Here is a 25,612-nt window from a genome sequence, read left to right as displayed (position 1 = left end):
TTAGTCTTCCTCTCCAAAGATAAGTATGACGATATTTTTGATAGAGATTTCTTTAATTTTCATTTAAACCCCTAAAAAAGTTCAAGAATTAGAAGTTAAAGCTAGAAACATAAACTAGAAATACATTTCTGTAAGAGTTTGAATAGTTAACTGTGGAACAGTTCACCGATCATGAATTTCTCATCCCTTAAGGACATTAAACCAAGACGGTACATATTTCTAAAAGATAAGCTTGACCTAAAAACCAAAAAAACCCAACAACAACAAAAAAAACAACACCAAAAAACAAAACACCACCTTACAGCTCTCATGAAAAAACCCCACATTTGTTACAGTTACATGGCGAGTATGAGGTAGAGTCAATCAATTGTGTGACAGTAATAGTCCTGCCTATGCTAAAAAACATTATAAATCCTACAATGAGACATGCTACAAGATGTTATCCAAGAAAGGCCAGACTCAGCTGAACCTTTGCTGATAAATCCGCAAGTCTAGAATTAGTACCTCTGCAACTCTGAGTGTGATATTGCACAATTACCTAAAGCATTATTCAGTAAAAGGAACCTTCGCACAAAAATTAATACTATTACAGTACATCCTATACAGTCCTGGAAAAAACATGCAAAGAAAATGAGAAAGTAATTTAAATGTAGCTCTAAAATCATGTGATTGTTCAGAAAAATAAAAGTTGTTTCTGTTAAAGGAGGACTATACATTTTCTGTACATTTTTTAAGGGAAAAGGGAAAAGAATCGCCCACTCCGGTAGCTTCTTCATCCCAGACTCAAGCAACTATTTAATCTCTTCCAAGACAATCAAGAGCAGTTGGCTAGAACTGAACAAGCAGGTTTTGCAGCAGCTTTCTCCAAAGCCCAGGTGCAGTGATCTCTCTGCCAGTCAATGTCACTTTGCAGCCTGTCACTGTAGCAGAGACATGCAGGCAACTCCTAACACCATACCCTGTTGTGTACAGTTCGCAGAGGTCATGATTATCTCCCTTTCCTCAGCTAGACGTTCCTGTAAAACAGACCACCGCCACCGTGAAGGCTCATACTTCAACACAGTGCTCAGGATGTCCGACCCTATCTGCAGATGGTACCTGCCTGTCACCTCTGAGGGGACGGGGGTTCTCCAAGAGACTTTTGGAACAAGCTGGAAGTGGATCACAAACACAAACCAGAATGACCACTGACTTTACCACATGCTGAACCAAAAGCTTTAGCTTTCCCACAAATCTCTTAGCACACCTCAGAAAACACCACAAAAATATCAGCAAATATTGAAAGGAGAGAGCAAGTGGCTGAGTATTGCCACCCCTTCCCATATTTTTGCGGGAGACATGCAGATAATAACTCACAACCTTCACCTCCTTCTCCTCCAAGTACAAACGATTCCCTTTGAGCCATCCTGCTCTAACATAAAGTTACAACAACATGTACATAGCATAAAAAACCCCCAAACCAACAACGAAAGTCTTACAAAAATACAGCACTGCAGGCATGATTCTTCCCTGGGGAGAGGATAAAAGAGCAACATGTGACAGATGTTTGTCATGGCATTTTATATAGTATTCAAATGCACTCAGAAACAATAGAGATGAGAGTGGTATAAAAACCTAAACAGACCAGACTGAAACAAAGTGTTACGAAAGCAACACTCAAATAAGAACAAAAGGAATTAAATATAGAAAGACCAAGAAAGTGTTTTTAGGAAGCTCAGTTTGGATTTTTATGTCAATTAAAAAAAAAATAAAGTCTCTTTTAAGGACTCTCTCAAATCCCAAATTTGTCTCCATTATCTGCTGACTCGGAGACTTCACAAGACACTGTGGCTGGGAAACTGCAGGGGTTGCTTCCGACATCATATAGTATTGATGTACCACTGAAGGAGTAACAACACCATGAAACAGAGCATCCTCTTAGCCTGCAGGGTTTCCAGCTGTTTTCTTACGCTCCATATTTCCTCCTTGCAGCCAAAACCTCATTTTCCCTTATGTAAAACTCCCTTCTATACTAGTTTGATAAACAAGTAGATAAAAAGAATAAATAAATTATCCTCTGGGAAAGTGGCTGAGCAGTGAAATGTCAGGGTGTAATGGATACCTGATGATATAGGCATAAATTTCAACTACAAAGTGTAAAGACAAGTGAGACACTCTAGTAATTCACATTCACTCATATAAATATGTATGAAGGCAACTTAAAAAATTGTTCACCCAGTTTGGGCAGTATGTATTTTAACATGCAAACTAGTGCACAGTGGTTGCACATGCTCCTATGGGGAAGATAGCACAGATGCTTTGATTCTTCACGATGCTGCTATTCACTAAAAGAAAGCAAAAGCTTCATTCTTCAGTCTGAACTGGGTATTGGTATTCCATTCTAGACCCGAGATGCTGAAATCATTCTTCAAACATAAGCTGTTAAGCAGCCAGAGCAAAGAAAAATCCTGTATAGCTTTTTTATTTGTGTTCAGGTATTTGGATTCTGCAATAATTAGCTTAGCAGCTATCTCCAAACAGTTCCAGATACTCCTACTGCAGATGGTAATAAAACAAAATTAAAATGCAGTTCACCTGCAGTTGCTAGGGAAAAACAAACAACCAACCAGCAAAAAAACCCAACTGTCATCTGCCACCATAAACTTTAATTCCTCACAGAGGCTCAACATCCATCAAAGTCCCCTCTCTTCCGTAGCTTGTACTTTTGATCTCAACATAAGAAGTATTTTCTACAACCTGTTCCCAAGTTTAAGAAGGTACTTCCACTCATTCCTCCATTTCTGCAAATGTAACCAAAGTTTTGCAACATAAGTAAAAGTCTTATACACAGCATTAAAGAGATGTCCCTTCCTAAGGTGCTGGCACATAGGACGGGGAAGAACAGGACAGAAAAACATGTAGCTAGCTGAAGAACTGAGGTGGATTCAGGGCCTGACCAACATGTGCGGAGGCAGAAATACCAGATAGCCCAAACCCACTCCCTGTGCACCCGTCGTCTTGTTCAGAGAGTCTGGAGAGAGGAAGGTGCTGTGAGGGCCACCACATTCCCAGGGTTGGTGAACTCCTGAACATCACACCAACTACAAACCCTGCCGCAACAGTTTTACAGGACGGAAAATAGGCATTCTTCCTTTAGTAAGAGATTCACAGATCAGGAAACAAAATAAACAAACAAACCAACCGAAAAACCCCAAAGACTCTTCAGTGATCTTTAAGGGACAGTGCTGTTCCAACCAACTAATCCAAAAGTTTGGAGCCAGCCGGGTAACAACTTTTTCCTCTCTCCTGCATTCACACATCCTCAGTGAACAAGCTGAAGAAAGGAGAAGACCCTCGGTCAAACCACTGAAGAAAACATCCCCTCTGTTTTTAAAAGAGGACATCAACTCCACTTTTCTTTAATCCACTTAGGAATTAGAACGGGTTGATTCACATTCTTACATTTAATCGTGAACATATTTAGGTTAGAACAAAATACAGGCTTCTCATTTGTAATCCCATATTAACACACACTGGGGAATATCCAGAAAAAAAATCTGGGAGTGTATAAAGATGCGGCTGTCAAGTAAAGGTTTCCTAAGTGCCTAAAGCACCTGAAAATCTCACTGGCTGCTTTCACACCTTTCAGCACCAATCATTAGAAATAGGGCTGATGGTCCTTGGCCAAGTAATCAAGGATCAAAAGATCATACCCTGATTGAGGAGCACTTCCTTAAGCTCCAAGGGGATTATCTGTTCCAGTTACTACCAAAAGTGATTAAATCACATGATTCTGAGCACATCACAAATAAGAGACCAAATCTGCTTTTCTTCTGTACAAAATGTTTTCACAACAATACGACACGTAAATGAGGTAAATTTTATCTTTAGTGGTCAGAGAAAGGAAGACTAGTTTATTCTTTTATCATGCAGTAAAAAGACATCAAAACCAAGACACATATTCACTCTTCGCTTCTGTGTTCTCATTATTGAAACTCATTTGAAAAATACTTTCTAAAAAGTGCCCTTTAAAATTGATTTAGATTTTTTAAATTCAAGTAATTTTAACATAGTCAAACAGAATTCTTCTGGGCAAAAATTCTGCAGATGAAGTTTGAATTTCTTGCTAAATTCCACCATGGAATTATAAACCTAAATAATAATTTGGACTCTGAAAGGCCTTTGGCAAGGCTTCCCTATTTTATTCTCATGGATTAAAATCTAGATATTTATTTATTGCAGTTAGATGTCCATATTTCCAAATGACATTAATGATGATTCAGAGAAGCTGTGAAAATCATCTCAGTTTCACCTCAGTTTCAGCACTCCACTCTAACAAATGGATTTAGGCCTTTGATACTAAGGCTTACCATCCAAAAATGTCAAGTACCTGTAATTCTAACATCAGCACAGAGTAGAATTGCTCAACATTTAATAAAAAGAAATATTAAAACAATAAGAAAAAAAATCTAAATACTCCCAATTTCTCTGGTGAGTCTCAGGTAGGACTGTCAAAAAGTATTTTCAGCTTCAAATGACTTTTGATTAATTTGCTTAGATACAAGTCTTAATTATTGCATAGGTTGCTCTTGCATTTATTATATATAGAAAAAATATTCGTCTTTCATTCTAGGTAAACTTGATACTAATTTTAACTACTCTATGAATTAATCTGTAGTAGAACTTCTTATTACTGCTAAACTTGAGTTTATATTAAAACATATTTATGAGAAATTATAAAAATGTTCTCAAATCTTATACAGCTGTTTGGCAAAATCTACTTGTTTACCTGCATAACACCTGATGGGGAATTTTTAAATAGCAAATCTGACAAGAGCTTGAACTTTGCTCAGAATGCAAAAAAAAAATATGCATTACTGCTTTTTTCCCAGATACTGTGATCACAATATCAACCTTAAGCAAATGCTTCCCCTACAAACTGTTTTTTCAGCCACTGCGACACAGCCACCTGAATCTGACCTTTTTTCTTTTTTTCTGGTCCTTACATCAGCTGTGGTGCAGTATTGATCCCTTCTAAATACAGGTTTGCCATAGTAATTTACCATACAGTGTTTAACAAAATAAAAAAATGCTTTTCTATAATTTATGTATTGGCTAAGAGCTTGAGCTGAGGAAGTGCAACTGGACTTCATAGTGTCATCCCTCTCAATTGCTTTGTGAGCAGCAGATTACACAAAAGATGATGAAAACCTACAATACTGGTTCTTGATTTATATGTGAATGACATGAATATTAGATGGATTAAGATATTTACAGTTATGTAGAAAGATGGAATCAAAGATCACTTCAAGCTAGAGTTCAGCTTTCATGCTCCAGAAGACTGAACAACAAATCCTTCCCCCACAACTCCTCATACTGGACATTATGATAAATAATAAAACAGAAATATGGAACAGAAATATGGAGTGCCTGAAAGTTAATGTTCTGGTGGATAACAGTTTGCTATGCATCCAAGCCAAATATTTTGGTCCTTTCTACTCAATATAGAGAATTCAACCTAACTTCAGGGGGATAAATGAAAAAAAATATAGAAAATACCTATCTTCAGTAAACTCAGATATTGCCCCTGTAAATAGAGTAATGACAGTCTCTGGTACATTAAAATAAGAACAATAAAGTGGAGCATATTATGTTTTCAGTTTTGTCCATGCATCCAGAGCAATTCCGCAGCAGATTTAATCAGGATTTCCAATGTTTTAACTGACAGCAGATTTTGTCCCCTAACTGTGGGTAAAAATCTCCAAATATAAATAATCAATTTCAGCCTTTTTAAATCTTGTATTTTTTCAGGCAGGTGAATTATTTTCCTTTTAAAGAACTGTTCTTTCATGACTGTGCAAATAAACTAACCATAGTTTTGAAAAATCACTTTGAGGCAAAACAAAAGAAGATGGCACCCTATCTTATCTGACATCGGAGAACAATAAACAACCCCGGTCCTGGAATTTAATATTCTTAACAAGCTACCTAACAAATCTCAAACAGTTTGAAAGTGCATAAAAGAATCAATATCTTCACCAAAAAATGCTGAAAGTCAATATCTTTAATATCAAACAGAAAGATCAAAGGAGTAACTTGAACTTTTCTTCTCTCAAAACCACCTTCATTTGGAACCAAGTTTAAAACTTGGTTGTGAAGTGGGGCCTTGTATTTTTCTTGCCTTATCCTGTATGCATCTAGTTCTCCTAACTTTACTGAAATATTGCAATCAGCTTATAGGATCAGGGCACTTAAAATCCAGCAAACACATATTATGAGTCAAATCTAGTTACCTTCAGTATTGACTCTGAGACCAGGATTTTTATAACTCTCTTCCCTTTCTCTGCTGCCTCTTCAACAAACAGGAGAATGCCCAAAAGTATGAATTTGGATGACAATGAAGTGCAACAGCTCAGAAAGGAAAAGAAATAAAATTCAGAAGGTAGATTCTTTATATAAAGAAATAAAAAAGATGAATCGCAGAATGAGAAAAATGTAGAAGAATAACAACACAGGGATGTATTTTTGGCCAGATATCTTCCACAGTGTTCACATACCCTCAGGAGAAAAATCTAGTGCAAAGATAACAATCACAAACAACATTAACTTCTACTACTACAGTTCTGTTGGAAAGTACAGAATTAAATTGTCTGGAACTACCCCAGAGTCCAAACACTTGGCCATAGGTATTAAAGAAATGCTTAAATAAAACCTTCAGCACACGTTCTACCCTGGTGAAAGGAGAAGGATAATGCACTCAGTGAGCATCCTCCTTACGCCTCCCAGCTAGCAAAGACAAACTATCCCTCTGGAAAAACTATAGTAGCACAAAAGACACTTCTCAGCTGTGGGAAAAGCCCATTTTTGCCATGCAGTTAGGGAAAAAAAAAAAAAAAAAAGGAAGAAAGACATAGTAAAAAAGATCACTGACTTCATTCTGTGATTGTCTCAAAACTGATATGGAAAACATCTTAAGCCACTGAACAAAACAAATACATCCTCGAACTGAAAAAAAAAAAAATACGTATCATTTATCTCTTATTTACACAAGATAAGATTCAGCTTTCTGAGTTTAGTTTTCAAGGATCAGGTCAATATTGAATAATTATCAATTACATGTCTCCACATCATATTAGTATGCGACTGTTATTACTATGCAGACAAATGCACCACAACTATTAATGAAGTTACCCTTAGAACATCCTTCTGAGGAACAGATCTACTATTAGTTTAATACTCTATATGATTTTATTATCATTGGAGATTGTATTATCATTGGGGAAGTAAGGCAGAGACGCTAAGAAATTTATTTAAGGTTTCTAGAGAACCAGACAGAGCCCAGATCTCCTGACTACTTGCCCATTGCCTAATCTACTTATATATCTTAAAATCTACATCACCGAAAATACTGAAACTACCTGTAGATTTGCCACTTTAAAAAAGGTAACAAACCCAATACCGATATTATCGTATCTCGACGCTGCATCAAACGGGAAATATTACAGACCGCAGTTCTTTTGCCATGGCTATGGTATGTCTCTATACTGCGTACATACACAGCTGCATATAAATAACTATGAAAGTGAGCTTTCAAAAAGGGACGTACTGGGCGGTCTTCGCACAGTGAGGAGTGGCCGTGCAGCCCATCTCCAGCCCTTCCTCCATCCGCCCCATATCACCACCACAGCCCCCGGCAGCACCGGCTCTGCTCCCCCATCCCAGGAGCAGCCCCCCCTGCCCAGCCCACGCTGACCCCCCGGCAGATGAAACACGGTGAGGCGATGCACGTAACTCCTTGCAAATCACAGGACCAAAGACTGTGATACGGGAGAGTGTTTATCTGCTCGATGCTGAACATACCCAAGACACCAGTAAGGACCCAACACACAGGATCGCAGAGTAGCTCTGGATCTGTTTTGATGTAGTAGAGGAAAACTGAGCCTCTTCCACTAATAAAATTTAAAAAGCATTCCCTAAATGAGAAAAAAATTACAAAAAGAGGACATTTTACACACATAACATGCTTTACAAAACTTGGATGAAAAGACAGATTTTTTTTTTAGTTGGAAATCCTTGGTTCTATTGGTTTAAATCGAATTCTTAAGGCTACTTAGCCACTTCTGCATTAAACGTACAGTTTCTCCACACAGATTCACAAAAATGGGGAGGCACATAAAACTTTTTTAGACAAAGTGGATTTATTTCCTTTGCCCAGCTGAACTGTATTGTACGATGAAGGACAACAAACAGCTTTAACGAGCTGTTAAGATGAGGCTTTTCAACGCATATCTGCGTGTCGGTTCTGGCTCGCGAGGCACCGTGGAGGAGCCGGCCAAGAGCACTGGCCTCTGTCCCGCTCCCAAAGCCCGTGGGACAAGGAGCCAAGCAGGGGGACGTGGGACAGCCAAGAGATCATTGGTGGGTGACCCTTCGGGCCAGCACGGCGGTGACTCCACACGGAGCCAGAGCCTCAGCACTGGGCTCCTGCGGTGGTGGGGACATGCGACAGAGCCAGGACAGGGCAGCACTTCTCTGCAATACTCAGTGTGAAGCCCTTGGCAGATTGTCTCTCTTGAGGTGCCAATCTGGCTGGAAGGGGTGTCGGAGGAAACAGGAGAGAAGCAAAGTTCCTCTTGAGACGGGCAGCAAGAAGGGAAGGGGGGCAGCTGTCCCAGGGCTAGAAGCACAACTGCCCTCTGTCTTCCATGGTTTTCACAAGCAAAACGGGCTGGAATCACCTCCCTGGGGAGAGCAACCTCCCTCTCTTCTCGTACAGGACGAAAGGCTCGAATCTTCCCCTCCATGGTCAGGGTGAGGGCACCAGCTCCAGGCCTCTGACATCTCCCACTCCCAGTGAAACTTCCCAGCTCTTACATTAGATGCTGGACTTCTCAAAAAACAAATGAAGCATCCTGTGCTAGGATCCGTATTCTGAAAAGATGTCACAGCGGTGGAAATTCTCAAGCAGTAGCACCAGCACTGCAGACTGACAAATCTTTGTAGCCTGTTAAGCAACTGAATGGAATTGCTCAGCACTGTCTTCCACTCCTACCTCTCCTTTTCCTCTTTCCTCACTTTTCTTTGCTGGCCAGATTATTCTTTATATTTTCAATAAGCAATTACAGAAATATTTTGCAAACCTTTCTGAAAAACAAGACAATCTAAAATTTCCTTGTTTCATAAACAGTTCTAAGACAGAAACAAATCACAGGCATTGCTTGTGGACAACTTTAGTAAGCAAAACTCAGTTATAAACCTTTAAAACACAGCTCTAACGCGCAGAAATGCAAGATCTACAAACAGCCAATTGGCAATTCTCCTAGAAGAGAAACACAAAATATTCCACACAGTGCTGTGAACTCCATAATACTGATATGAAACTGCCCCGAGTAGTTGATATTGGCACACAAAAATAAAGCACAGCTCAGCAAGACACATGAAATTCATGCATTTCCAATGTAATTCCAACCAGTATAGCATAAATCAGCATGGGCATGTAGTTCTTGGCTGTCTTGTTTGACATAAGCGAAGCAGAAATTATGTGTTGTTGCAGGTGTTTTGCAAGCAAACATGACACCCAGCTGACTGCCAACAGTCGAACGTTTTTCAGAGGAAAATGAGCTAAAGGAAGATCTCCAAGCCGACTAATAAGAACCCCAGGTGGAAGTAGTCATGACTATCCCTGGGCTGGGGCAGGCAGAAGCTGTGGCGTTAGACAGGATGGCGCTGGGAACAGGCCGCTCCTTGGGGAACGAGGAGCTCCAGCAGCTCCTGAAGCGTTGCTGGGGACGTCAGCCGCGTCCAGCTGTGGGATCTCGGCACAGGCTGGGGATCTCAGCACGGGCAGCTCCGTGGGCTCAGACGTTGTAGGAAACGTCTGTCTCACCCTGAAAGCTACAGAACACCTGCAATTCATGGTCTGAGAACACGGCAGTTTCTAGCCCCTCAAAGCCAAATTCTGAACTTATACGACCTATAATATTGTTAATCAAATTGATTATTCTGTTTTCCAAATGCAGCGGTTTCTTGTTTCTTATACAAAGCCCCAAATGTGTAAAATACCCTACAGGACTCAAAGATGGAGCCTCTCTGCTACAAGTCCCTTCTACTTTTGAAGATATGTTTTACATAAAATTCAAAGTATTCAGGGCAGTCAAACAGCCCTTGCAGTGTGTGGGTTAGAGCAGCAAAGGGCGAAAAAAGGGGTCAGGAAAAAAAATGTGGTATTTGTAAAGCCATCTATAATTTATAATAAAATTTAACTATTTGATTTAGAAAATAATTACTGCAAATTCAACAGATATGCTCCTCATAACAGGAGAATATTAAGAAATCAATTTAAAATATAAAGAGGGTTCTTTGACTTGGAGACTTGGGTGAATTGTCTTGTTGGTGTGGTTTTTTGCCCTGTCTATTCTGCTTCCCGTCTGAAAAATTCCTGTGTAAATCAAGCACTGCAGGTCCACCCTCCCTAACTGCAGGCTGTCTTCAGGAGACAGCAGTTATCTGTAGCTGCCAGCCCAAGGGGGAAAAAAAAATTAAAAAATAAGACTATAGAGACACAGAGGCTAGGCTGTTCCTGGATTTGGTCAGAAATTGCCTCTCGGCTGTGACACACAACACTGTTTTCAGGCAAAACATGAATAAACGTGCAGAAACTTTTGACTTGGAGCAATGCCACACTGGTTCTGTGATCCATCAGCTCTTAGAAGATAAACATGATGAGATGTGGTCGGCTATTGCTAGGAAGGCTTCTGAACAGGAACTTAAAAGCCGCAAGTAGTTGGTGATTGAGCAGCTGGCACTCTTCTTGCTGTGCATGACCCGTGTCCAGCAATGGGGCAGCAAGCACTTGCTCTCAAGTTGGACAGATAAAACTATGCCGAGAAACACTGGTCAGAAAACACAGATTCTGCTTCAAAAAAATATTTTCGAAGGGTTGGCATCTGGTTTCATTTTGTGCTTTTAAAAAACAAAATGGAGGAGAAAGAAGGAAATCTTTCAAATAGTAGCTGAGGACTTCTTACCCAAGAGCAGTTCTGCACCAAGGGTCACCAGAGGTTACTGTACAGACCTGCTCCACAGGATGGTCTATGAGTCGGTTCAGGAGCCCATTCAGGTTACCTGCTTGCAAGTCTGTGTTCGGAGACAGCTTTATGGTGCCCCATCCAACATTCCCAGAGGGAAAGCTCAGGTTCATCACCACCTACCTAGCTATCCCCTGTTCACTCGTCTATTTTGGGATATAGTTGCCCCCAGCACTCTGTGCAGCTCTGGCTGTCCCATCCTTCTGATGACAGTGAGAGACACACACATGCACAAGAAAAAAGTCAGTACTCTCCAGGGCAGGATGACCCCAGTACCCTTCAAACACAGCTATTTTCATCCCCTGCTACAAGGACACCCAGCATGCGTGAACAGCCCAAAGGCTGGCTGAATTCAGGACAGCAAAGAGCTAACGATGGTCCTGGGAGTGGAATGATCCCAGTCTTGTTCCATCAAGTTCAGTTTGGACTTTTTCTCTACAGTAGTATGGATTGTTAACTCTGGTGCCCGAGCCAGAAGTCCCACTCATCTCACCTATTGCCTGAGTATATTGGCTGCCGAGAACATTATCTATTTTCTGTACCAAATTCTTGTGCAGTGAACTGCGAACTGCCTGCACTTTCTCAGGCTGGAGACATCTGCTTTTCACCGTTTCCACTGTCCTTAGTCCTACAAATGACTGCACCTGTATAAAGTCTTGGCAAATTAAGAATGCAAATGCAGGGTAACAGTGCATTCATGATCAACTTCAGGATCAAAGTCCTATCGCACTAACTACACAACAAAGGGTGCGAACAGTAGTACATGGTTGTCAAAAGGAGATACGAGTTTTTTCATCAGTTCAGGTGTCCATAATGCACTGCACTGGCTTGTGCCAGTTTTATTTAAAGCACCTAGAGGTATTGTGGTACATAAAAAGGGATTAAAATAAGGATTGCAGAACCTCAGCTGGATGTCACTGTTAATGTTACGCAACTCCTTTTTCCTGAAAAAGGAAGGTGGATTCAGCAAGACCTAAGTCTCACTGCTCGTTACAAGGCAAAATCCTATTCTGATCTCTCACTGATTGTCACTTAAACTCTGCACAGGCCCCAGGCACTGAAAGAGGACGACACAGAGACCTTCTAGAAGATCCTCACAGTGAAACATACTCCAGCAGCTAAAGTAGACTTTCCTCACACCAGATAAGTGCTGGGGAGCCCCCCTCCCTGTCCTTCATCCCAGCATCTCCAAGGGAGCGGGAGTGAAGAGTTTCCAGTGAGAAATGAGAAAACGATGCCAAAGCGAAGGGGGTGAAAGCACAAAGAGGGACCAACAGCTCTCCACAGAGGGACAAAAGTACAGAGCCACAAAGTATAACCTTTGGTGTAACTGCAACTGAAATGGCTTTAATGGAGCCCTGCCTAGCACTACTGCATGTCCTCAAAATGCCAACATAGTCCCACTCCTCTGCAACTCCTCAGTAATTTGGAGGGATGACAACTCTAAACCCTATACTTGACTTTTTACAAGTTGGGCTTAATCTAGGATTCTCCCTAATTTTTTGCAAGTTGGGCTAAATCTACGATTTTGACAATAACGCCACCCTATCAGTGTCAAAAGATGGCAATATCAGGGCTCTGGAAGTTGCCACCATCCACCGAAGCCAATCTGAAGTCCCCCAGCACTCTGAAAAGTGAGAGGCTCCCACGGGGTTTTTAATTCGTATTTTGTACATGTCACTTGGCAAGTCAAACTTTGCCTGTGGTAAGATTTTTAGGACTTCTCATATTTCCAAAGCAAATGAGGAGTTTTCTTAAAACAAAAATTAAATCAAATTTTTTAAAAAATCCCCCAAACCCCCACACAAATTACTTATAATGAGCCACTCATCAGGCAGCAGCTTTAACAGGCCAGAAAAATTTTCATAAATATATAGTGTGGTTGGTGTACCTACATGTCCACTTAGCACTGGGAACAAACAAATATCTCATTAAAATATATAAATGTGTATCGCTTCAGTTTCCTACACTTTGCCACCTCCAATATATTTCTGAAAGGCACTTTATTGCAGGAGACAACACTCCATCACACTCCTCTGCGCAGATCTTTCCACACTTATGATTCTTTGTTATTGACAGTGTTTCTGCTTTACACATGATTTGTCATGGAATATAGAATAAATGCCTATAAAAATATTTTACTCAAGCAATCAATAGAAATCCTCACTGAACAGGAGCGCAAGGTTTTTCACAGTTTGCGTGCCTTTACTTGGACACAGTACTGCTTGCATAGACTTTTAAACTGCATTGCAGGGTTCTTCACTCTGTTATTGATTGATCTGAGATTTTTGGCAAGTCATTTCACCACCGTGCTGTTCTGCCTCTTCCTACCTATCCGCTATGTCTAATTAGCCTTTATAAACCCTCTGGGGCAGCGACTGTTTCTCACTGCCAGCTTGTAGTAATATACCCGTCTCCATGAGATCTGATTTCACTTGTCTTGATACACTAATAATAACATTCATGTTTTAAGGAATCACTTTTTAAAGTATAATAATAAAAACCTAAGCAATTACACTGGAGAGATACAGTGCCAGTTCTATTGGTAGATGTTTTCTCTCTAAAAAGCTAGACAGGCTGTAAACATTAAAAACAAACAAACGAACAAACAAACATAAAACCACAGCACACATAATGAAAGTATAATCACTGCCACTGTGAAACTCAATGATTTCCTAGGAGATTTTAAGAATAATATCTCATAGCCTAGATCGGGAAACCAAAGCTGCGAGGAAGTTTTATGCCACCCCAGCTTCCCTCCCTGCACTGAAATTCACGGAGGTTGGTGAGGAGTCTGAATAAACTCTTTATATAAAGGAGTTTTAAGAATCTGGAAGCTATTCAGATAGTTTGATAACAAGAGTAATATTAGTGTCTAGAGGGACACATGTGAAGACTTCTGTTCTAATGTCTCAGCTGCAAATCTCTTTCCCAGCAGCGTCCTCCTCACTACCTGGCCAACAACGTGCAGATAGAGAGGGATGAAATCTGTAGCTCACTGCAACCAGTTCCTACAGCAAGAGGTGAGAAAGACGCTTACTACCTAGTAGAAAACTACCTAATATTGACCCTAAAGAACACTATTGGATCTGCTACATTTACTAAGAGAAACCGATACTGCCCTCTTCACATGCACGAAGTGAATTCTCAGGTAAGCAAAAAAAATAATCTTCAGTTTCTCCAACTTTTACAGTTAGAAAAATCAATTTTATTAGCCTTAAAACACACACATGAACGTGAATCCCTATCAAGGCAATGCAGCTGTAACACTTCTTCAAGTCAGATTAAATGTATGCAAACCCCTACAATATTTCACACACATTTAAAGGAGACATTTTTAAATTTTATGGGTTCATCTGTTCAGAAGTGTATTTCAGTACACAGGCGTGACATCAAAACACAATATAAACATGAATCCAGAAGGCTTTTTAATTAATATTTTAATCACTGACTTTTAATTTTAATTAAGAAAATGCAACATCTTGATTTTACTTTAGTTTCTCAACAAAACCTCCAGTGCTGTGATGCATTCTTTTCCTGAAATCTTTTATGCTATTTTTACTGGAAAATGACCAAAGAGAGTGAGTGTTGAAAAAGCTTTTTACTGGCTTATCAGAAATTCCAGTAATTCTTCTACAAGTTTACAGGGGGAAAATGTTCTTCTACAAGTAAATGGAGTAGATAAAAAGAAAAAACCTAAATTGTTCAGGAAATATATCCTTTGTATTTAGAATAGCTAAGGTTTTGTAAACAGACTTCACTAACAGTAGCTGTAATGGAAAGACCATGAGACAACAGACCAGTGGTACCAATAATAGATGCTCCACATTAGTCACAACTGGGTATTTTCTCGTAAATCCTATTGCTCAACTTTTATCCACTTCACAGCTTCTATCACCAAGACTGAAATATTGTCAATTTGAGTTACAGATCCTGTGTTAAAATGATACAGGGTATTTTCAATAACTGTTACCAAGAAAGTCATTATGGCTAACTCTGAATTTAATGTGAATACTTACTTACATTGCCATAGAAACTACAGACTCACAACTTGAAATTGTCATGCTAGTTGCTATAACAAAAGGCAGTTCCTCTCACCAAAAGGTTTCAGACTTTATGCATGAGGCAACAGGCAGATATAACAAACCCACACGGAAAGAGAAATCAGAAATACCAGCAAAAACAATCACTGTCAACATAATGAACAGGAGTCACAGCACATCACCTCATGTTGTCAAGTGCAGAGTTGGCATCTCAGCCCAACTGAGCTTCGAGGAGAGTTTTACAAAAGAATAGCATAGTGGGTGTGCAGGAAATCTGGGGGGTAATTACACTTTACCTAAGCAGAGCACACAAGAGTTTAAATGGAAAAGATGTTCACCTCCTGCCCCAATCTGCTAAAAGAGTTTGGCAGCTGTTGCCTTTCCCACTCCATGAGAATTGGGCTGCCACGATGGGAGCACCCGGTCTGCAACAGGACTCTGCAACACATTGAAGTATAAAATGCTGTTCCTATAAAAATACAAGGACAGAGAATTAAAATATAATGGGATTAATTCTTGTTATATACTAACATACCATTTTGGAAGCATAAGAGAGGCTTATGTGACATTTATTAATGCAGTTTTAGCACAAAGAAGGACTTCGTAAGGAAATAATAGAAACTAACACAGCCATTTCATTTCATACTAGTTAAAGAACCAGCCATGGGAATGCAACTGTTCAGGGTAACTCATACAGGGCACAAATAGGACTGTTCCTCAGTTTTCAATCTGAGTTTAAAATCAAGCAAACAAAAAGAGTGTGTTGTAACAACTTACATGTTAAACAGATATCCTGGAATGTGACTGATGCCCTAATTTTGTTTCCTTTCAGCTTCTGCAGCAGGAGTTAGGTGTGGCTTTATGAAATGGATATATTTTATCAGAAATATGCAGATTAATTGATGATTGCCATGAAGGAAACAAAGCTAGAAGATTTTTTTTAATTATAAAAAACCCACATAAAATGTGCAATTTAACAAATCATATTCCATATTTCGTTTTGACAAATGCAAGGACAATGTGAGATACGAAGACACCAAGATTAAATAGGTAAGTAATAAAAGATGACTTGTACCAGTTTCCAGGAAGGATTTCCACTCTGGAATACTAATGTTGCATTAACACAGCTACACAATTTACTTGCTAGTATACAGTGTAGAAAATTTTGCTCATTATATTCCTACTATTATTCACCAGTTGTTCTGCTATTCATCAGAAATCTATCAGCACTACTCATAATTATAAAATGTCTGGTGTTTTTTTTCTGCATACTGAAGACACAATATTTCTTCTATTTTGTTCTCAGTGTCTGACCTAACAGACTCCCAAAGGAAAACCCTGGCCCCCAGTGTGATAATCTGGGGACTCTGTGAACAATTTAATAATTCTGGATAATTCAATAAAATTACTGCACCAATGGCTATAGAGACTACCATATGTTGTCAAGGCTGTGTCACGTATCTTCCAGACCGGGGACAATGGGAGATTGTTATACCAGGCTTGCTCCTCTCAGAACAGGAATGATCTGGAATCACGGAATGCCAAAATTCTGGGTCAAAACAAGTTTCTGCATGCTTTCTAAAGTAAATTCAAGCATAGAGGGCAGAAACATCTTACTACTCCAAATAAACTAGTTGGTGCTAATGCCAGACCTGAAAGACACAGTACTTGAAAGGGTCAAGGTGAATTCCAGGGACACAAGAAGGCCTGAACAAAGATGCTTCAGCAGCAAAGCTGTGGGAGCAGGCAAGAAATAAGGACATTGGTGGCAGGTAGGGCTCCACGGTCTGCAAGAAATAAAAGGTATATGGGGAGCTCCTTGAAAGACACGGATCTGAATGAAGAATGATTCAAGAGAGTCAACAAACTGTGATATAGACATGTAAGCAGCTGTTATTTCACCTATGGATTTTTTCTGCTAGTGGACATAGCCCCTCTGCTTCATCTGCAGACCATAAAACACAGGCATGCTTGGGTTTTTCTTCCATTTTCACATGGTCTTGAACATCTGACCTGTAACCCTTGCTTCCCAAGGTCAGAGGTCTGAAAAGAGAAAGGCGCAGAAGTTACTCAGGGTTTATGGGCCAGCACTACTTCTGAAGGTCAACGGCACCACAACCATTTCAGTTCCAGAGAAGGAGGATGCAGAAAGCGAGCCAGGGAGGTCAAGGTGCCACCACAGCAGCAAGGAACCCGCATGAAGTTCTGGCGTGATGGTAACTAAACACTACCCAGTAAATCTCTGTTTTGTAGGACTGTCACAAACATATGAAAGTCACGCTACACAAATATGTGTCATCCATCACAAATGTTTCCCCCCCATTTCTCAGGAAGCACCATTGCTTCACCCTACTTTGGTGGGAACTTGGGACAGAAACATATTAACAGGTGCATTAAGAGCAACTCATTATTTCAGCTAATGAAGAATAAAAACAATTTTTTCATTGGAATGAATCAATTGCGGGTATTTTAGAGGGCGAGCTTTTGCTCAGCATGAGATTTCAACATATTTTGAGGAACTAAGACAGACCTGGGAAATGCCTGTTCCCTGTGTTGATTTTCCCTGTGCTGACGAACCTCCTCAGGGCTGTACAGTCTCTCTTGAATATGACAGAATATGTGATTTCTAAAACCAGTAATATTTTAGTTTAAGAACCTTTGAATTTTTTTTCCTGGGATTTTCTCTCCCACATTTAACTTTCTCCATTATGTTCCTTGTCTTTTCTTCATCTTTTGTCCATGCATTGTGGAAATAATCAAAGACATCCAGGAGAAAGATCTGAAGCTGATAAGCAGACTGAAAAAGCATTATTTATATATTACTAATCATAACATATATGAATGAGAAGACACTGGCAAGTGCTGTGTTGACAGCAACACACCTTTTGATTAAGCTGTCTGGATCCCAGCAATCTGCCTGTGCTCACTGAGAATGCAGAAATACAGCATTTGTGGTTCATTTACATATTGTAAAATGGGGAAATATATGGCAGATATAAACAAACAACAGCTTTCTGTCAACTTCTAGTGAAGAGTCCAAATTATGGATAGGAGGTTTTAATAAATGAGACTTTTTAGGCTACTGTTGAAAGAACATTAAAACCATAAGTATTGTTTTAGAGATAATCAATTACCAGTGAGAATTTTTGTCCACTTTTGGAATGCTAGGTAAAGTTCCTTTTTGTTAAAGCCCTTCGCTCTCTTCCTTTTGTCTTGCTTCCATCTGCTTTTTCACTTTTCCACTGTGGTAGCTTCAGCCTACAGTGAGAAAGCTTTACAAGTGGTCATCAAGACTATTACATTTTCTTACTGGGTAGATTTCCATGAGGTTGAAAGCAAGCTGATTTGTAATAAATTAGGTGTGCTGAAGAGATACTGTTGCAATCACAGCCCCTGTGATTTTAGAAAATTCAGTTAAAGCCAGCATTGCAATGAAATTCAGTGACAAAACCCGAAGATAGATAAGCACTTTGCTACTGAAATCAAAACCTCCAAACTCTGTGCTATAGATTGCACGCGCTTGGGTAGGCAGCTGGTCAATCTTATTCCAAAGTTTATGACAATTTTATTTCCTACTGCGGAAAACTGTACCATACTGCACATACTGTTCATTGTAACTATCTTACATATATGCATCAAAACTTCTATGAAAAACATTCTAGAGTAGTGTTGTGGCCTATAAATATAGTTATATATTATAGTATAGCATATATACTATCCTATACTGTAGGGTAGCAATACTACACAAAGTCTTACACACTCTCAACCTACAGATAAAAAGCCCTAACCACAGCTCTCAAAAAAAACCCCAACAAAACAAACCAGAGATGTATATGTATACTCATATATTTGTAAACATGTATTATAAGCATGGAATTCAAACAAATGCTTCCAGAATGTTAACACAGTCAAGCAATAGCACTATGTTCTTCAACCCTTGCCTTGGTGCTCTCTAGCAAAAAAAGTTTCCCGTTTTTTAAATTTGTTGACACCTCTATGAGGAAGAACAAGAAACATCTGCTTCTACAACCACTGCAGCACTTTTCTATCCATCACTCTTTCTAAATCACAGTTATGACCACCTCCTCACATAAATCCCTTCTGAAGGAGCACTTTTTCCATATATACACCACTTCTTGTATACAAAAAAAATGTAGATGAATAATTTATCAATTCTTTCACATTATGAAAGGAGGTCCTAACCTATAAGGAGCAAGAAATCATGAACACTGAAAGCAAAAGCTCAGAATCCATATCTTTCATGAAGTGCTGAATTAATGCAGGTGAGGGTACAGGATGCATAAAAGTAAGTCAGATGTAATTTTACCCCCTCATGCCAGTACTTGCCTTTGATGTCAACAGTATCAACAGATGGACAGGTGTTAGTGTGAAATGAACTTTACCATATGTGACTCAACAGAAATAAGCCAAGCACTCTCAATTATTTCATTTCTTCAAGAAAATGATGTATTAACAAAGTCACGGCCCCATCCTTTAATGACACATTCGTAATTCTCAGAGAAGGAAAATGACCAATGAATATAATTCTACCACCAGCGAACAGAGTTCCTGACATGAAACATAACAATCTCTGTAGAAGAGCTGAAGAATAAATCACCAGCTACATGAGTCAGAAGTCAGCCTCAATGGCCTTTAAATTAAGACAGGCAAGCATAAGAGTGACATAAAGTAATGGTAAAAAGAAAACTCTGAATTTGATTTCTGGAGTTAGTAAAATTCTAATGAGCACAAGTTAGGAAAAAGGAGTAGGTATGAAGGACAGTTTATTTTCAAATACTGTCTTTGCATTATATACCAGAAGTGCAACCATGCAGGTTTTCATAGTTGAGTTTTGTTTTTGCAAGATGCTTGTAATTTAAAAAAAAAAAATAAGAAAATCATGCAGCTTTCTAGTATAAAATATTGTTCTTCATATTAGTGAAGAAAACTTTATCCAACATTCACATCTTGGAAGACAGTATATGTTGATACCCAGGAAGAAAAAACACAAAAAGACAATCTGTATGCACGGAGTATTTTAATGAACATAGAAGAGAATTACTGATGAACTTAAACACCCAAAACATTTCTTAAAAACATAACTATCCATACGCAAACATGTATGAAAAAGTCTGTAGGAAAATATCAACATTTTAACCATCTGACATGGTATTTACATGTGCAGGGAAAAATGTCGTAAAACCAAAACATTCCTCTACTTCTCTGTTGAAAGGCTTGACACAGAGTTTTAAATAAAAAAAATATATATATACATATATATATATATATATATATATATATATATAAAACGAAGGCCAACTGCAAACCAGGTTTTAATTGCAAAACTAACAGATGAACTCATTAAAAAAGAAAAAAAACAATACACAACACTACGAAGTTACTAAATCCCTGAGCCACAATTCACTGGGTGGTGGGACAGTACTGTCCTGTCCCTTTACTCCTTGCTGGGAAACCAGTGTCGCCAGTTCCAGGACTGGGATGCGGCGGATGCAGATCTCCAGTCTGCCCAGACACCGGCACTCTTGTCTCCAGCCTAAAGAGGGTCCAAATCTTCTGACTGAGAAACTACTTGCAAATATGCTTAAGTCCATCTATAGTCAGGAAAACATTTCAGCGTACAGTTACTCCTAAGTAAATGATTAGGCTGAGAAAATAAAACTGGTTTTAAGTCCCTGCTTACATCATGTGTACTAAATACCTTTTTGCATAAGGAGCTAAAGCATTATGGGTTGAAGCTTAGCAAGTCTGGTGATTTGGAATCAAATCTGAGACATGAGAAAGTGACATGAGAATGCTCCTGAGTTCTGAAATCCACGTTTCAGACCGTTCACTGGGATTCTGCTCAGTGCATCTGTGGAAGTTTATAACTCTATGCAAAGAATAAAGACCGTGGTTTATTCAGTATAACTGAGTGGGCTGTTCCTACAACTCTTCAAACTAAAACCAAAGCTGTGTGGGAGTCTGTGCACATCATGGACTTGAGCCACCTACTGATGGGAATTACTGGAGAAAGATGCTGTGGATCTGAGACAGCAGTGATGAAGAAAGCATGGAACTGGAGACAACATTGCTCCTCACATGACTCTTCCCCGTGTGATTACTTATCCAAATTAGGATTTCTTTCCTCAACACATTGCTACTTTTACAACTACGCATCTGTGCATCTGTGGGAAGAAGACAGTACTTAGTCTGAACTGCTCTGCATATAAAAACAATCACGTTTGAAATTCAGAAGTATTTTTTCCAGAAACAGTAAGGCTCTTTTCTTCACCAGAGACAGTAGAAGGTCAGAATGCGTAACATCTGCAAATATGCCAAACTAATTTGACTGCTGTGCAAAATTATCCCACTGAAAGGTATATATTCAAAAAAGCATTGGACTTTACAGAGGAAATCCTGTCTTCTTCATCTGATGTGAAGGACAACTTTGCCATTGACTTCATCTGAGCCAAGATTTTGCCCCATGTGTTTTAAGAGAATCTCCGTGATTCTGCCAACAGTAGCACAATAAGTGGCTTGCAAGAAAAAAATAACAAAAAAAAACCCCAAACAGGAAATAGTCTCTAAGGAATACTTCTCTGTGAATTCTTAGAATTAGGTTTAATAATAATAATAATAATGGCTCTTACAATCTTTTCTCCCCATGCAAAACCAGGCAATAATTTCCTGCATTAAAACCTTGTTTATTTGGAGTCATACTTAGGAGAGTTGTATGTCAGATCATAATGTGGAAGTGCTAATTAGTTTCTCATGATGTTTACTTCTCCTGATGATATACAGCAACTCCTACATTATATGATTGTTATTTCTAAGTTAATATTTTTAGCTCGAGATGTTCAGCTCACATAAAACAGCAATATTCCATTGGACTTATTTTAAAGAAGTACCTAACCTCGTAATGTTATAAGGGTTTCATTATTTTGAAGAGGGGGGTGTTTAATCAAACACAACGTAATGAAAAAGCATGAAAGCACCTTTATTTTCCACACTTCAAAACAGCCAAGCTAACTCCTGTAAACTGAATTAGCCACTCCCTGATTTCATCTACAAGTGAATTTTCAAAACTTTCTAATAAGATAAATACTCACAGTCTCTTAAGCACCACATTATAAATAGTTGTGCCCTACCTCCATATTTCTCTCTCTGACTTTATTCCTAGGCAGCACTGAAGAAGCAGCTACGGTCACATGGTGCATTCAAGGTCATACTATTCTAATTTACAGAGATATCATTGATAAATTATGCAGAAACAATTATAATGGACTCATTAACCTTGTTCCAGCACGCTAAAGGTGTTTTATAATTAAAAGGAGAACAAAAGTTACAAAAACATACAAAGATTTTATTGCCCAGTTTTTTCTCTCCTACACTCTGCTGCAAAGTACAGTTGGGGAATAATAATTTGTTCCTGTAAAGAGACGCCTGCTGTCTGTGCTTTGTAATCCAGGGGTGCAGAGATTAGACTGAGTGACACTGAAGGAGGAGTCAGGTGGTAAAACACACAAACCATTGACATTTTTCTAAAAAAATAGGAAGCTGGATCCAGAAGGCCTCTCCCTTTGGCAAAGTAAAGGATGAAAGATCATTCCAGCCAGCAACTCTCAGTCCAAGAATCTCTGCAGAACTGTCATTTCCAAACACGCAGTCATCTGGCCAGTGCTTTGAGGACTCACATCAAAAGCGTAGTGTGTTAACATACCAAAGTAGAACTCCTCAGAGATATATATAAACTAGGCAGAATTTAGAACGCATCCTCCATGTCTCATTCAAGAAACTTGCAGTAATCCACGGACTAAAAGCCTGACTAATGTCCCTAATTCATGTATGACAGATATCTTTATTAAGGCTGCAGACGTTAATGAATCACTGGTAATTGCTTTAAGAGAAAAATTACAAAAACAGTGAAGAGGTGGGACAGAGACTGTTTCACATAGTAAATGAACGTAACCTTAAACTGGCATTACTGTAAGGCATCTATAGGATTTCTGCAAAGAAAAAAGAATTCAAGTAACTTCACAGACAATGTACCCTTATCTTCTTGACACTTCCACTGCTGCTTCTTTTTGAATCCTGTCACACAGTAAGACCAGTCACACTAAAATTATTGATAAAAAGAGGAAAGTACAAAGCAGGTTTCCTGGAGTTCAGGTGACCAGAGATGACACTATACTGCAAGACAGAATCCATTATACTCCTTTCTAATTTTCACTTATCACATAAACTATTTTGTCTCCCTGCATTGCCTGACTACCAAGATAGGATCTACAACATATTGCTCAACTTACCCAAGAGGACAAATAGAAAAATCCCAGATTGTATCTTCAGTTAGACGTCTGACCTTACGTAGATAGCTGAATATATCATAAAGTACATTCTGAAGGCCTGAGTGAAAGTCAAATTCTTTCTACTGATTCTGCCATGTTTGGATAAACTTATAATTGGGATCTCTTTCAAGCATTCAGAAGTATCACAAATTTAAACAATAAACCACCAGTTTCAGTGAGGAAGTTAAATTACAAAATTATACCAAATGTCAGAAGAACTCTCCTGTATGTCCTCTGAGCGAAGGCTGCCAGCTGTAGTTAGAGCACAAACGTCTCTGATGCACGGCATCTAAAGTCTGCCCACTGCAGAAATCCCCAAGTTTTCAAGGGCTGCGCTTGCTGCCCAGCTGAAATGCGCACTCCAGCAGTGCGTGTGCAGCCGCTGCACCATCCGTGTCCAAGGTGCACCTACAGACTCACGGCTCCTCTGCTTCAGAAACGCTGCTGGGGTACCAGAAACCTCCTGCAAGCGTTCAGCTGATGACAGCCCAGCTCAGCATAGTTTAAAGAGGACAGAAACAAACATGGAAACAGCATCTGTGGCATCTCTTCTCGACTGACTTTCCTGGAAATGCATTAACCTATTAAAGTACTACAAAAATAAATACGAGTAACCGAGGAGAGGCAAAAGCAGACCGTTCTCTTCCGAAAGTTTCTCCTTGCTTCTCCCTCCCACTTTTTCAGAGCTCCCCGCTCCCTGGGATTAGGCGATCGTTTTCACCGGGGATCAAATGAATGACTTTTCCGCTAATGACACTTAGGAGATGCTAAAGCCGCCCTTGATGCCACAGGGGCCCGGCGCACAGCAGCAGCAAGCCCCTGCCCCCAAGCCCAGGAGCCAGGCAGAGCCCAGGGCGAGCGCCGCTCCGCAGCCGGCCCCGGCCGCTCCTCCGGCCCCGCCGCCAGCAGCAGCAGCGGCGGCCGCAGCGGCGGCCGGGGGCTGCAGGGGGGCTGCGGGGGGGCTGCGGGGGGGCTGCCCGGCGCCGCCCCGCGCCCCCGTCCCCTCCCGCGGCATGGCGAAGCGCTGCCACTGACGCACATTTAATTCGCCCGGCTGCGGGCACCGCGCAGCGCCGCTCGCATCCTCCCCCCCGCCGGCGGGGAGGGGGCGGCTCCGGCGGGGAGGGGGAAAGTCAAACTGCAGCAACAAAGTTGCTCCCCCCCGGCTCCCCCCACAGACCTGCCCCGGCCCCCGGAGCGGGGGGTGGGGGAGTGGATGTGGGGGCCGTGCCCGCCTTACCTTGCTTGACGCACTTGAGCCGGATGGGGTCCTTGCAGTGCTTGATCACGGCCAGCACATCCCTGATGGTGAGCCCGGCCACGGGGGTCTCGTTCACCTCCAGCAGCAGCTCCTCCGGCACTAACTTGCTGCCGCCCTCATAGGCCACCTTGCCGGGCTTCACCTCCCCCAGGTAGGGGAACTGCCCGTTCTCGGCGCCCCCCTTCAGCTCGAAGCCCAGCTGCCCCTCCGGGTTCCTCACGATCACGATCTCGTGGACTCGGCTCGTCCAGTGGCTTTTCTTCTTCAAGCCCTTGGACATTGCCGTGGGGATGCTCTGCCCGACTCCCTCCCTGTATTCCGTGCTTCTTCCGTCCCTCCCTCTCGTCCCCCGCCCTCCCCGGGGCAGCCGGGCTCCTCCGGGGCAGGCTCGGGGCGGGGAGCGCCCGCCGCTGCTGCGGGCCGGCGGGAGGGGGGCGCGGCGGCCCCGCGGGGCTGGGGAGCTGGGCCGGGGAGCGCCGCTCTGCCCTCTCCGTCCGGCTTTAGCTGATATCCATGGCAGCCGCGGCGGCCGGGACCCTGCCTGTGCGTGGATGTACTAGTTGTAGAGAAACTGGCAGCGGAGAGAGAGGGAGGGAGGAGGGAGGGGACGGACGCGGCGGGGGGAGGAGGAGGAGGAGGAGCAGGGGTGTCGGTGTCGGTGCCGGAGCGAGGCGGGCGCTGCCTCGCCGCTCCCGCCTCGCCTGACCCGGTAGTGAAGGCCGAGAGAGAGGCTGCCTGGCACGGCCGGCAAAGGCGGAGAGCAGCCCGGGCGGGGGCAGCAGCACCCGGCGAGCAGCGGGGAGCGCGGCGACCCCCGGCCCGGCTCCCCGGCCCGGCCGGGAGGGGGCGCCCCGGGACAAGATGGCGCGGGGTGGCGGCCGCCGCTCGGGGCTGCGC

The 25,612-nt window shown here is 41.2% G+C and overlaps 1 protein-coding gene across 5 annotated transcripts in view; it reads right to left on the bottom strand.

The window, feature by feature from the left end:
* MAGI2 (membrane associated guanylate kinase, WW and PDZ domain containing 2) overlaps positions 1–25,032 on the bottom strand; it is a 758,699-nt gene extending 733,667 nt beyond the window's left edge. For all 5 annotated transcript variants that reach the window (XM_065629412.1, XM_065629428.1, XM_065629445.1 and 2 more), the window contains exon 1: positions 24,695–25,032. In XM_065629412.1, coding sequence (XP_065485484.1) covers positions 24,695–24,995 — 301 coding nt within the window. In that variant the 5' untranslated portion in view covers positions 24,996–25,032. The remainder of the gene's footprint in view (positions 1–24,694) is intronic.
* Positions 25,033–25,612: the final 580 nt, after the last annotated feature.

The sequence above is a fragment of the Caloenas nicobarica genome, chromosome 1 (assembly GCF_036013445.1).
Source record: "Caloenas nicobarica isolate bCalNic1 chromosome 1, bCalNic1.hap1, whole genome shotgun sequence".
Lineage (NCBI taxonomy): Eukaryota > Metazoa > Chordata > Aves > Columbiformes > Columbidae > Caloenas > Caloenas nicobarica.
Note: the sequence above shows the minus strand (reverse complement) of the source record. Positions and strands in the feature narration are given on the sequence as shown.